We start from the raw sequence: 13,540 nt of genomic DNA on the forward strand, positions 1-13,540 counted from the left end.
GCAGTACTTCAGCCGGCGCAGGTTGTGTTCTTTTTGGAGGTTTGGAAGAAAACATTTTTCCTGAATTTAGTGCTTTTTCTTGGAAATCCTAAACTTTTGATTTTGGGATGCTTGTCTGAAAGAGCAGGTTCAGATCTTCCGACTCTCTTTGTTTTCTTCTTGATTCGAAAGTTGGAGAAAATTTTCGTTTTCTTGCTTTGTTTTATGGGTTTCTTCTGGGTAGTACTACATACCAGGGCAACTAGATTTCGGTTTTGTGGGGTGCTAACTGCATAATAAATCGCTTCACTCACCGGATTAATCGTTTCCCTTTGCAGACCAGTTTGAAGGACAGTGGTGCTGGTTCTTGCCATCTGGGTGGTGCTCCATTTGCTAAGGTGAGGTCTCCTCTGCCTGTTTCTTGGATCTCGTCAGTGTATATCTCTCATCACTCCCTGATTTTTACTCATGATTTCAAAATCCACTGCAAGTACTCCTTTCTACATATAATCACCTGAATTTTAACTCATGGAAGCACCGCTAGGCACAAACTGCAGATAAAAGCCATAGCTAAACACCACAACAACACTAGTACTAGAAGTCTAGAAGTATAAATTGTATGGTATGCTGTGGAACTGTGCACATGGTGTGTAAATGCTGTGATACTCTGTTGGCTACTGAACCTGCAGACTATATGGCCGAGGGCATGGCAACGGCCCGCGCTGGATCATTGGTTTCAAAGCTTGATTCCAAGATATGCTATCATAGGGATGCAGCCCTTGAGTACATGGAAATCAAGGCCGTGGTTGGTGAGGTCATAGAAGAAAAGGAGATGCTCCAGCATGATTATCATGGTCTGTAATCTCTTTCATATGGTTCTCTATTTCCAAATTGGTTGCTTATAGGACCCTGATAACTCTTGTGATCATTGGCATGTGTCACGACACATTTTTGGCAAGCTTCATCGTTGTCGTGCATTTATTTCAGTCTTGGACCATTTAGTGCTAAAATATCAGCTTTGATGTGAAAATGTCATGGTAACTGGGGACATTTTGGCAGCACTGAAAGATGAACTTGAGGCGGCAAAGAAAACAATTGTGGAAGTAAACAAGGAGCTTGCAGCAGGAAACGAGGAGACCTCTCTCAATAAAAAGGAGCTGGATCTTGTAAAGAAGAAGCTTCAAGACTGGGAAGCTAAGCAAAATCTACCTGAGCTACAGAATTGCTCTGCTTCTGAGCATGTCCAACCTAGTAATAGTAAGGTAATCACACCAACGTATAGTACCGACGCTTGCTTGAAAACAAAATGTGTTTTGTTTCGCAGTGTTATCTGTTCATTATTTTTTCTACATTTTTTATCTGTTCATCATATTGCCATGCAACTTAACACCTTCAGGAGTTATATATCTTTTGTTGTAGTCTACATATATGAAAAAACAAAATATCTTCAGTCTATGTAACTTGGTAGGTTCCTTTCTGTTTACTGTTTGTCCTTGATAAACCATGTCTTGCTTATAAAAGTTTTGTATGAAGCAGGGTCAGAAAAGATCAATGAGGCACCAGGAAGTGCCATCTCAAGGACCTCTGAGAATTGATGCTGACAAGCCTGACCTGGCAGAAGAGCGTCCTGGGAGCATGCTGGTAAACAACCCCATTGTTGGTCAAACATCAGTTGTTTCACCAAGCACAAATGATGACATGGTGGCCCTGCGTGAACATCTGATCAAGGTTTGCTCAGAGCCATGGAATATTTCTCCAGATATATGTTGATAGATATTGCATCGTTCATAGATATGGTAGCTGATGTGACATGCAAGTCATTGTTCCAGCAATTCCTTGAAATCGATAAGTACGGCGGGCGGATCATCGGTATAAAGGAAATGGGCAAACTGAATGTGAAGGCGTTCGAGATTGCTTGCGCTGGGAAGGTCCGTACAACAAAAGCTGCTGATGCGTCTAGTAAGCTGTACTCACTGTGGCAGCAGCGGATCACTGACGTAAGCTGGAATCCCTTCAACACGGTCATGGTCGAGGGCAATCGTCAGGTATGTCAGCTGACAGTTGTAGGAAGCTTCTTGGCATCTGACTAGTTGTGTTTGACCAATTATTGACATTAAAAGATCATGTGCTGCTGCATTACCAGGAGGTTCTGAATGTCAATGATGATAAGCTGCAAGAGCTGAAGAAGGAATGGGGAGAAGGCCCCTACAAAGCTGTCATCGATGCGCTGATGGAGATGAAAGAGTACAACTGCCTAGGCGACAGGAGCACCGTCTATGAGCTATGGAACTACAGGGCGGACCGGAAAGCCACCCTAACGGAGTGTACTGAGTACATGGCCGATCGTGTGCAAGAACTCACAGTGGTCAAGCGCAGGAGGAGTCGCAGGTACATACATGTAGCTGTTTTTCTTTTCTTTTCATTTTGGCGATGATAGCATCTGAATGGCAGCTGAATGCATACATTACTGTGCTTCTAGTTCAACCATACCCATATGCTTGTGTTTAATCACCTGTGAGGCATTTACTTGGTATTTAATCATCTGAGAGCCTTTCATTTTCCCTAGATTCTATTCTTTTGCTTATCATTTTATTTGTGAATCTCGCGGCATCAGAACATCAGCCTATGTGGCACATGAATCTTTGATACCCACCGTAGAAATCTCAAGGTAAATGTTTGTGTGATGCAGACAGGCAGAATAAGGCCTGACCTGGTGATCCATGAAACATCAGATCATTGAAACAAAGAACAATTCCACACTGAGTTCTTGGTGTGCCCTGTCATGATTTTCTTTTCTTTTTGTGTGATGCAGGCAGGCAAAAATAAGGCCTGACCATGAAACATCAGATCATTCCTGAAACAGTTTTCTGTTACAGCAATGAAAGCTTTGCTTTGTGGATACGCTTTCTAAGCAAACATGCATCTGTGCTACTGAAATCACCAAAGCAGCTTACTTGTACCTATCATTGAGCTCATTGGTTCCCTTTGTATTATCATGCAGGATGATATGATGGCTCCTGCAAGATGCATTAGCAAGGAAAAGAGGTTGCTAAGACCCCCCTTTAGTAGCTAAGCAGTAAAACTGTTGTGTGTGTGCTTTGGATAATTATTAATCTGGCTGTGGCAAGAGAGGGGAAACTATGAGAGCAAGCCCTTTTGACGTTGTTGGACCAAGTTGTAGCTTATGGCTATCTGTACTGTTCTACTTTATGCTCACCTCTATCTAAAACACTGCTACTCTGATATTTGAAATTCCTGCATTCGGATTTTAAAAGCAGAGCAGGTGTTCTTGTATGTTTAGTTTATCAACTCTTAAGTCTTGCTGAAGTAGTGAAGTGCATGCATCAACATGGTTGTCATTATCATGTTTCAAGTCCGTTGGGTATCTAGTAGCAGCAGAATTTTCTACAAGCACTTTTGAATAAATTTTGAATTGCAAACATGAAAAATATGGTTCTCTATGGCTCCTTGAGATTGCATATATCTAAGGAGCAGTAATTTTGTGTTCCTATTTTCCCTTGACACGCGCAGAGAGTGGTTCTGTATTTTTACATGGTTTCAGAGCTTTCTTGGAGCTGAGATGTCGGTACGAAGCATTCTGCATGAATTCGTGAACAAATGCACTGTGAATTACTAGTACGTCAGTAATCATACGAAGATGGACATGCGTTTGGGAATCGGATTCGTATAGATGTTTTGTAATCATGATCGACATCTGTTTTTAACAAAAAAAATCAGAAGAAAAAGTAAGCAATTGGATGAAAAGAGAACACGAGGACTAGGAGTTTACTTTGGATCCTTGAGATTCGTCGCCCTTCTCATGATTCCTAGCCTTCGCCATAGTTTTTCTTTTGAATAGTAGCCTAATTTCTTTTTGAATAGTCGCCTCTGCATAGTATAGTTTATAAGACGCCAGACCATGGAGATTGGCGTTTCTTTCTTCTTTACTACTCCAGAGCCCGGGTATTTCGGATCGGAACGGGCAAGCAGGGAAAATCCTACCGCCGGAGGAAGAGACGCCGAGTTCGACGGAGGTAGAAGAACATCCGTCGAGCCGTCCAATATCGACAACGGCGGCTACAACAGAGGTATGTAGCCCCTTGAAAGCCAAATCACTAAAAAGGAAATCAAGGGTAGCCCCTGTTTCTCTGTCTGCCACACAATTGCGAACCTGTTCTTTTATTCGGTACATAGTACAACAGTTTTTAGCAAAGTTTCAGTTATTTTCTAACTGCTTTCTTCAGAGTTCAGAAATTTGATTCAAGTCTGAGATTTGATTCAAGTCTGTAATGCTTCCACTAGATTCATAGATGCTACACTTCTGTTAGCTACTCTACATCCAGTACACCTGCTCAATATTTGTAATTTCGTTGATTCAGAGTTTCATAGGTAATTCGCATAATGGATTGTAATTTTTTTTTTCAAAAAGGGGGATACCCCAGCCTCTGCATCTGAATGATGCATACGGCTCATAAATAATGGATTGTCATACATAATTTGCATTATGTTGCATTATGTTGTACCAACAACCAAAGGGAGTGCATGGTTTTGTGTTCGAGCCTCCAACAGGCTATGCATGCCCCCAATGAATTCTTTTGTGCTGTTACAATCATTAGTCGAGATTTAAAAAAAATCATATATTTGTGATTCCTAAAAACGCAAAACAAATCAAAAAAGTTTAAGTTTCATACAAATTGTAGCTTATGGGGAGCTGTTGCTCTTGGGAGATGCACATTGCCGTGCAAAGCCTTGTTGACCTTCTCTGACTTTTTAGCCAAAAAAGGGCCATTGCCGTGCTAAGTGATTCAGAGTTAAGTGTGCATACTGGCCATATTCTGAGACTGATACAAGGTGGGTGGTTGTAGGTAGGATTATAATGTTAATCTGCGGACACATCAAACAAGCATAAATTATAATGTTAATCTGCTGCTGCTGCCCTTTGTACACAAGTGGAATATGTTAATCTGCTTCTGCTGCCACACAAAGAAAAGTGCAGTGGAGTAGCTACTGCTCCTCTCCAGAGCACGAAGCCAAACAGAGATGCAGTATATAGAGACGGACACTCAAATAAATGATGGCCGAGACAAAATCCATGTACTGAATAAATCTACACCTGTTTCAGTTTAATTTTTCTAAAAATTGGTGCTACTTTCGATTGCTCACAATTTCAGTTTGGCTGATATGATACAAGCTCCTGTTTCAGTTTATTTTTTCTGAAAAATTATTGTTACTAGCCAAGGATTGAACCAAGAAATTTCATGTTGCTGATTACATATACCTGAACATGGTGGCTTCAACTTGGTTATAGTAATTCTTGGGCATGATGCTGGAGTAGTTCTTGAAGTTCCATATATTCTGCTCTTTCTTCGGTTATCAAATAGCTTAATTGCATACACATAGATATGCTTGCTGCACCTAGCAAAATAGGATTACGAGGTGTATTTAGTGGAGTGGATTAATTGGTTTTGACATCTCTGTAATATACTGTATCCGTCGTCTCCGTCAACTTCGCCTTCGTCGACTTTGCCGCAAGGCCATCTGCCATCGCCTCTGCGGACTGCCGGAAGACCATCAGCGATCGCCTAGACCTACTTTGCTGCAGGTACTTCTGAAGCACCTGATGGGTCTCATCTGTTTGTCAGTTCGTCAGTTTACTGTAGCCAATATAGCTGTTGCCAACAGTAGACTACATTTGACCGACAAGCAACACATAATGCCATCCTACATATATGGATTCTGTTTGTACTTGATAGCAGCAGACTAATTTTTGTTTCTGTTACGGTTGAAGACTTGAAGTGCACAGGGTGTTGTTTGATCTATTTTCAAATGATACTGATACACACATGAATTGTAAAGACTTAAAATTCTGAAGGGTGATTAGCCATATATATAGTTGAGAATCTATTTGTGCTAATTGTAATTTGTATAACTGTACTGTTGGTTATTTTCTACTAGAGAACTTGGGGTGGAAAAGGTAGTAAACGACTTTGAGCCATATATATAGATGCTACACTCCACTCAGTAAACGACTTTGAGTTTCTAGCTTGAAATGAAATCTAGACCTGTACTCTTTAACAGTATTCTGTGCTTGATGGTGGTCCTGTGTATTGCTTGAAATTATCATGTTGTTTACTAGCAGTTGCAGTGCTTTTATTATTTAATTTCCACAAATATGTTCCCCTCAATCTGAAGATATGAACTATGCTGCTCCTCCTGGTTTGTGTGTTGCTTCCGCTGGATGATGATCTGTTTACTCAGTGTGTGGCAACCCTTCATTAAGATTGGGAATAAACAGAGAACTGCGGCCGCGTTGTTTTGGTGCTCCGGCGACCTACCTTATCTCCCTTGAGGCGTCTTCGCGCGCCATTGTCCTCCCTCCACGCCAACCATGGTGGTCTTCACGCGCCGTTGTCCTCCCTCTGCGCCAACCGTGGCGCACCAGTGACGACGAGCAGCAGAGCCTGCGCGCCATCGCCGGTGAGTTGCGGCAAAGGGTCGTCAAAAAGATGTCAAGGAAACCGTAAGCTCACGTTCGCGTTCAAGGTAAGTGAGTCGCGGCAAAGGGTCATCAAGCAGATGTCGAGGAAACCGTAAGCTCACATTCGCGTTCAAGGCAAACATGCTCCGGCGGCCCCGAGGACGGCGAGAACACATCCACTTGGAAGCAGCTGAGAGATGCGTTTGACGATTTCATGTTGGCTGAAAGATATGTTTTTTTTTTTGCATAGAGGCTGAAAGATATGTTTGACGATTCAATGTTGTTTGTGTCCTTCGCGGATTAATACTGATCACAAAACTAAAAAGGAAACGGATTACTGGATCAGAAGTGCAACAGCAAAACAGTCTAATATAAAGTACTGCACGTACTACCCAGCTTTCAGAGTGTGGACGCCCAGACAGAAAAAAAGTAAAGCCAACTTAGTACATGCCCATGTTTTAATTTTTCGCCTGGTGCAACGCAGAGGCATTTGTACGTGCAACAAATTTACTGATATTCAGTGGACTCCGTTTAATTTGAAGAGTATCTGTATAATTCTGTCTTGCTAATCAAAACATGTAGTGGAGTGTTTAGTAGTTCGGCAGATGGGTGACCAGAACAAAGTATTGCAGCATATCATCTTGAAATTGTATTTGGTTAGAACACACTACAAGTAACCCAAAGATCTAAACATATATTTGTATAGTTGGTAATCATGTAGATCTTGTAGGTATGCTAGGTGAATACTAAGTGCTTGCAAGAGTGGATGAATTAGTATAGATCTTTCACACATGTAGTTTTTGGAGGCACAACTTTTACACGTCCCTCATCCTAATTTAAAAGTAGTCTGTACTGTTACTTTATTTCTGATGTGCTTCACGAAGTATTTTGTTGTCCACATGGGACGATGAAAGACCACAAACCCCATTTTTAAAGGTAAATATCGGCGATCGTATTTCTGATGTTTGCAAAACATGGATTAAAAAGTGTAGTATAATGGTACATGGAGCGGGTTTTTATTTTTTCTTCCGGTGCAACGCACGGGCATTTGTACTAGTAGTTTATAAGACGCCAAACCATGGAGATTGGCGTTTCTTTTTTCTTTACTACTCCAGAGCCCGGGTATTTCGAATAGAAACAGGCAAGCAGGGAAAATCCTATCTGCCGCATTCTGCGGCAGATTGTCGACACTTCGCATGGGAGCGACCAGCGATCGACATGGGCCGGCCCAATTATCCCAATTTCATAAATTTTGTTCTCACTTTCATAAATCAAAAAATGTCCGCGTTATAAAATTTTGCTCATGAATTAGAATTTCTTCAGGATTTAAAAAAATTACATTTTGGAAAATTGTTCGCAAATTCTAAATAACCAGTTTTCAAAATTTGTTCAGAAATTCAGAAAACTTTCTTGTTTTTAAATATTGTTTGAAAATAGAATTTTTTTGAGAATTTTGGAACTTGTTCCTGTTTTCTAAATTTGGTCACAAATTCAAAAAAATTCATGTCTCCAATTTTTTTCACAAATTAAAATATGTTCGGGATTTTTCAGAAAATGTTCCTGTTTTCCAAATTTGTCCAGAAATTCAGAAAATGTTCTTTTTTTGAAAATGTTTCAGTTTTTTAAAACTGTTTGCAAAGTTGAAAAGTGTTTGTGTTTTATAAAACACTCAGGGTTGTTTCAGAAAAAAAACTGCATTCTGAATTTCTAAAAATATATCGGATCTGTGATGGATGTTTCGTATTTAACGCTTTAGGCTGCTCTTTGTTCGAAAATCTTTGTTAGCTCAGTTGGTTGTGGCGTGTGGACTCTTCCAAGGGATCCTGTGTTCGATCTTCTTTCATGGGGCGGCCCAGGTAGACACCCGCCTATGCAAACCTGCGGCTGTTTGCCACAAAGAGCGGCATATAGGAGTTGCCGGCAAGCAGCGTCCGCGAGGAGCCCAATCCAAATGTGACTAGGCTCACCACTCACATGCCCAGCCCAGCCCATCCGAGCCCACCCCGGCCCACCAACATCGCCCAGAAACTCAGGGTTTCCTTCCTTCCTTCCACCTCCACGCCGCCGCACACGTAACAAAAATCGTCAATTCGCCGCCGCCTACCCTCTCCAGGCGAACCACCGCAGGCGCAGCGTTGTTGCCGGGCGTGCCTTCGGGGAACCACAGCTCTGCCCCCGCGCCGCGCCTCCGGTGGCCGCTGCTTCTTCGACTCCGGCACAGGTAAAGCCACTTGCTCGGCCCCTCTCACCTGCTTTCTCTTATGCTCCGTGTGCCCCACGCCCGTCCAACCGTGGTAACAGTTCAGCATAGCCTGCGTTCCGCGACCGTACAAGTTCCACACTGCACGCTGATTAGTAGTGCAACCGAGCATGCGTACGTAGCTGTAATAATACAAAATCTTTGCAGCACTTGCTGGCCATTGGGTAAATAAACGGACTTACTGTCGATTTAGTACAGGGTTCCTTTTCGCCAAGTGTTGCATTCTTCTTGAAACGCTCTCTTGCATGCAAAAAATGTTCTCTGTTGGATGATAAATCCAGATGTATGCGTACTTCATTGAGGCCTACATCAATCTGAATGAATTCTTGATATGTGATGATCTGTGATGCCAACATTTGTGCTTCTTGTTATTCTTTTTCTTATAATAATCGCTGTCACCGTTTTAGTGGATTTTTAGCCCTCAAGTACCGAAGCCCCAGCGTCTCACTCCATGGCGAAGAAGAGGAAGCGCAGCTCCGATGCTCCCGCCCCTGCTGCCGTAGAGAAGCCTGACGACTCTGCCCCCGAGCGCCCGGAACGCACCCTCTTTGGGTTCAAGGACTCGGCCGCCGAGCCTGCTTCTAAGGACGCTGGGCCGTTCTTCCGGAACAAGGAGAAGGTGCTCATTACGTGCTCCCGCCGCATCATTTACAGGTGAGCGCAATGCCCTCTCTGCTCCGAGTTCTGTGGTGGTGGTTGTGTTAGACCGATGCTTTTGTCGGGAGTCTTAAGTGTTTTGTGGATTGGTTTGCGGTGTGCGTAGGTACCGGCATCTGATGCAGAACGTGGTGTCACTACTGCCGCACGCCAAGAAGGACAGCAAGGTTGAGTCTAAGCAGAGCAAGGGCAGCGCGCTGAACGAGCTGGTCGAGCTCAGGAGCTGCTCCAGCTGCCTCTTTTTCGAGGTACTACACACGTACTATGCTCTCTGCTTGCTTGCTAGCTTGATGGAAATAGTTTACCTTCGACCAGCTCAAGGTTGCCTACTTTGATAGGAGAACTACATACTAGGAACATTAACAGTTGCTAAATCATACTGCATTTAACATGGAACAGGTTAGTCGGTTCTGGTGTGAAATCAACTTCAAAGTTAGCTCTGATCCGTATCATTGTTCTGGTGTGAACCTTACTGAGCTTTGTAATCCACACTGTCTGTTATCTGTTTCACAATGTTTAAAAGTTGTCAACTCCACGTTGTTTTACTATCGCTCGAAAATTAGACAATATAAATATGCACTAGAGTTGCTAATTCTTATATTGAAGCATCTTCTGTGTGTATATTGCAGTGCAGAAAACAGAAAGATCTTTACCTTTGGATGGTCAAGTCCCCTGCAGGGCCATCCGTGAAATTTCTAGTCAATGCTGGTATACTCTCACACCAATAGTAGTTATTCAGTTGTTTTACTATGCACTGGATTATGTACTGTGTGTATTTTTATCGTGATGATTCGTCTACTAATGCCCAACCATCCTGTAACATTTACATGCAGTTCACACCATGGAGGAACTGAAGCTCACCGGCAACCATCTGAAAGGGTCACGTCCTCTGCTAACATTTTCTTCAAATTTTGAACAGCAACCTCATTGGAAGCTCTTGAAGGAAATGATAACACAAGTACGTGATGATTTGGCTTGTTACATTATGCTGCATGTGTTATCAGCATTTTGAACAAAGCTGATATGGACCTGTATTTAAAAAAACTTCGGTTTTTGCAAGATCAATTTATTCTTATTTAGTTGGTGTCAAAAGAGGTTAAACTTGATTTTTGATGCATGTTTACGGTAAAATCATATTTGTCCACACAGTAGTTACAGACTAGCATGTGGGTGTAATGCATCCACTATTGCTCTTTTTTATGTTTATAATAATATAGGACTCTGAAGGAAGGATTCACATTTAATAACTCAGGCTATATTAGTATAGCAGAGGTGGTAATATACTTCGATATAGTCAAATTAGTAATCCAGTGGAGACATGCTCTTCTTTTAATGATAGACTGTCAGAGCTAACTCATTGCCCATTGCTGTAAATGCAGATTTTTGCTACTCCAAAAGATCATAGGAAGGCAAAACCTTTTCATGATCATGTTTTTGTGTTCTCCATCGTGGATGACCACATTTGGTTCAGAAATTACCAGGTGATGTCTTGGTCTTTATAGTTTTGATTACGATGAACTTTCAATACTTAAAACCTGTCAAGTTATTAACACCATCTGAATTTTATCAAATGATATACTTGACAGATATCTGTACCCCACAATGAGATTGACAAAGTTGATAAAGGAGGCCTAGATAAAATGACACTTGTTGAGGTAAAAGTAGTGTGAGCTTATATCTTGATGGTTTATATAACTTGTTTGCTAATCAATATTCTAATGAAATTGCTGTGTGTAGGTTGGCCCCAGGTTCTGTTTGAATCCAATAAAAATATTTGGTGGTAGTTTTGGTGGCCCCACATTGTTCGAGAACCCATTCTATGTGTCTCCCAATCAGGTATAGCTTGCTTTCACTGGTTGATGTGGACTAAGTACATATATTTCAGACATCTTTGTAATGAAAATCTGGTCTTACCTCTTCGGTCATCAAGGAATAGTTATATTATCTATTTCTTGTGTTTCTTTGCTTGAAATAAAAGTTGAACTGAGAAAATCGACAAGTTGAATGATCTGTAGTGTCATGTTATTTATTGGTACCGCTGGTGCACAGTTAGCTTTACGCTGTGTTCTGGAATGGGATTTGATATCAAATATGGTATTACGAGCAACATCTTTCATGAAATGAGATGCATATCGTGGTTGCACCAGTGGAATGGAACATTCAAATGCTTGTCATCCATTATGTTTCTCTCAGATACAGTACTCCTTGTACACTACTGCTCCATTCTGTTCTCGTTTTGTTGGACCTAACTAACTAATCATGTTTGATCTGCAAACCTAGAATAGATTAGTGTTATCGTCTGGTTGGTATCTTGTTGTGGTTGTGGGGAAAAAGATTTACAGCTCACCAGGGTATGCATATTCATGTATGCTTTGACATGTACTGATCCACACCCGGGGGTTAATAACGGTTTTGTTAATTTGGAGCACCAGATCCGCGCACTGGAGAAGCGGAAGAAGGCAGGCAAGTACGCCAAGAAGGTGAAGGCCAAGGTGAGGAGGAAGATGCACGAGATGGAGAACACCCTCGAGCCTGATGAGTTTGCTGATCTTTGGAAAGGGGAAGAGTAGCTAGTGCAGGCGACTGTACCAATGAATTTGATCGTCAAACCAATGCATGCTGGCGGCTATCGCCAAGCACTGAATTTTGCACTATCATGTGGTAGTTCTTGTATGACAATCAAAGCATGTGTTAATTTATGTAAACAACTTGATTTTGTTCTTGCTCGTATCCTACTGCCTGTGTGTTTCACCTTGTCTTGTGCCTGATATAGTTGCAAGCAAATGATCAAAGCTTCGGTACAAACGATTGATATGATCTCACGGCGTTTTGCGCTTGGATCTGTTGGTAAGAGTGATATTTGGAGAAGATGTTTGCTGTGGCATTTCGTTCCTGCATGCTATACTACTGTGGTTTTGGATAATTCGAATTTAAATATACTTTGTACCTAAACATGGCCTGAATTCTCGTTCCTTTTCTCTAAAGCTTCTAACCAAACAGGCAGTCCTCTGTTTTTCCTTCTTTTCTTTTGAAGATCATTACTGCAATTTGAAGTTTGTTTACTCTAGTTTGATTGATGGGAAGAAGTGTGGGGATTGATTCAGCGTGTGAACTGGGCTGGTGCTAGTTTTGTTTTTTGTTTTTGATGGGGCGATGATGCGAAGGAGGGAAAGAAGGCATAGAGGTTTGAGAAGTTATGGCCGTGAATCCGTGATGGAGAACAAGATCAAGCTCGAAAAGAAGAGGGTTGAGCTTGCTATGACGACAAAAGATGCCAAGATGTCTACCTTGAAGATGGAGGACTTGGATCCTGATGTGGCGAAGATCAAGTGCTTGGCGACCGAGTTGGGGATCCAGCCACTTGAATTTGCCATGGATGGCCCAGCGCAAAAATTTACGTTTTCTGCATGAACAACCGGACTGAATTCTTTTGGATCCATTGGATGTAATAATTTATTGAACATTCGATACCTTTTAGTTGCGATGCATATGTTTGCAACTATTTTCACATATGCAAAAATGCTATTGATTCAACATGTTCTTGTCAACTAAAGGAGGCCGGACGCTTTGGTGCATGCGATTGGATGGCCGGCTCCCGGATCTTTAGTGTGTACAGTTTGGGCTACGCCGTTGAAGATGTGACAAGATCGCATGCATGATAACCGAATGTGGTAGTAGTATTATACAGTATAATTGATTGATGGTGCGTACATGCAGAATACATACTTTTTTTTGCAAGACATGCAGGATACATACATTACATGTAAGGGTACATTCACTCCACAACCACAGATGAGAGATGTGGTCCATCCTTCAATTTTTAAGCATAAACAAGAGAAGAGAAGGGAAACCGAGAAAAAACAACACACTGCATTGCCGGCTGGCACGAGAGAACAACAACGAGCCGTATAAATCAAACCAGGGAGGGTGAAATCAAATCAAATCAGACCATGCATGCACACACACACAAACACGCAACAATCAGTCAAGATGCGTGCATTTATTCTTGCATTCGTTCCTGCAATCAGGGCTGGTGTCGCAGGCAGGACAAGCATCTACGCAGGCCTCACACTTGTCGGTATGGCAGAGCTGACGCTTCTCGGGTTCCTCCCGTTTGCGCATCTTGTCGCACAAGGACGATGATTGCAACAACCATCAACGCGCCC

At 42.0% G+C, this 13,540-nt stretch overlaps 2 protein-coding genes across 5 annotated transcripts in view; both read left to right on the forward strand.

Moving 5' to 3' along the window:
- LOC119365593 (factor of DNA methylation 5-like) overlaps nt 1–3,341 on the forward strand; it is a 4,594-nt gene extending 1,253 nt beyond the window's left edge. For 2 of the 3 annotated variants that reach the window (XM_037631239.1, XM_037631240.1), the window contains exons 2-8: nt 318–377; nt 669–833; nt 1,039–1,241; nt 1,513–1,707; nt 1,809–2,024; nt 2,123–2,367; nt 2,981–3,341. In XM_037631239.1, coding sequence (XP_037487136.1) covers nt 674–833; nt 1,039–1,241; nt 1,513–1,707; nt 1,809–2,024; nt 2,123–2,367; nt 2,981–2,990 — 1,029 coding nt within the window. In that variant the 5' untranslated portion in view covers nt 318–377; nt 669–673 and the 3' untranslated portion in view covers nt 2,991–3,341. The remainder of the gene's footprint in view (nt 1–317; nt 378–668; nt 834–1,038; nt 1,242–1,512; nt 1,708–1,808; nt 2,025–2,122; nt 2,368–2,980) is intronic. The other variant, XM_037631241.1, reaches the window with a different exon arrangement.
- Nucleotides 3,342–8,539: 5,198 nt separating this feature from the next.
- Nucleotides 8,540–12,194, forward strand: LOC119365594 (ribosome biogenesis protein BRX1 homolog 2-like). Of its 2 annotated transcripts, none has more exons than XM_037631242.1 (9): nt 8,540–8,678; nt 9,125–9,371; nt 9,481–9,622; nt 10,004–10,082; nt 10,208–10,332; nt 10,754–10,855; nt 10,961–11,029; nt 11,112–11,210; nt 11,807–12,194. In XM_037631242.1, the coding sequence occupies exons 2-9, from the start codon at nt 9,169–9,171 to the stop codon at nt 11,942–11,944; spliced, it is 957 nt and encodes a 318-aa protein (XP_037487139.1). In that variant the 5' UTR covers nt 8,540–8,678; nt 9,125–9,168; the 3' UTR covers nt 11,945–12,194. The 2 variants fall into 2 exon arrangements, with proteins under 2 accessions (XP_037487139.1, XP_037487140.1); XM_037631243.1 differs by having other exon boundaries at nt 9,136–9,371.
- The last annotated feature ends 1,346 nt before the right edge of the window (nt 12,195–13,540 follow it).

This window comes from Triticum dicoccoides, chromosome 2B (genome assembly GCF_002162155.2).
Source record: "Triticum dicoccoides isolate Atlit2015 ecotype Zavitan chromosome 2B, WEW_v2.0, whole genome shotgun sequence".
In the NCBI taxonomy this organism is placed as follows: domain Eukaryota; kingdom Viridiplantae; phylum Streptophyta; class Magnoliopsida; order Poales; family Poaceae; genus Triticum; species Triticum dicoccoides.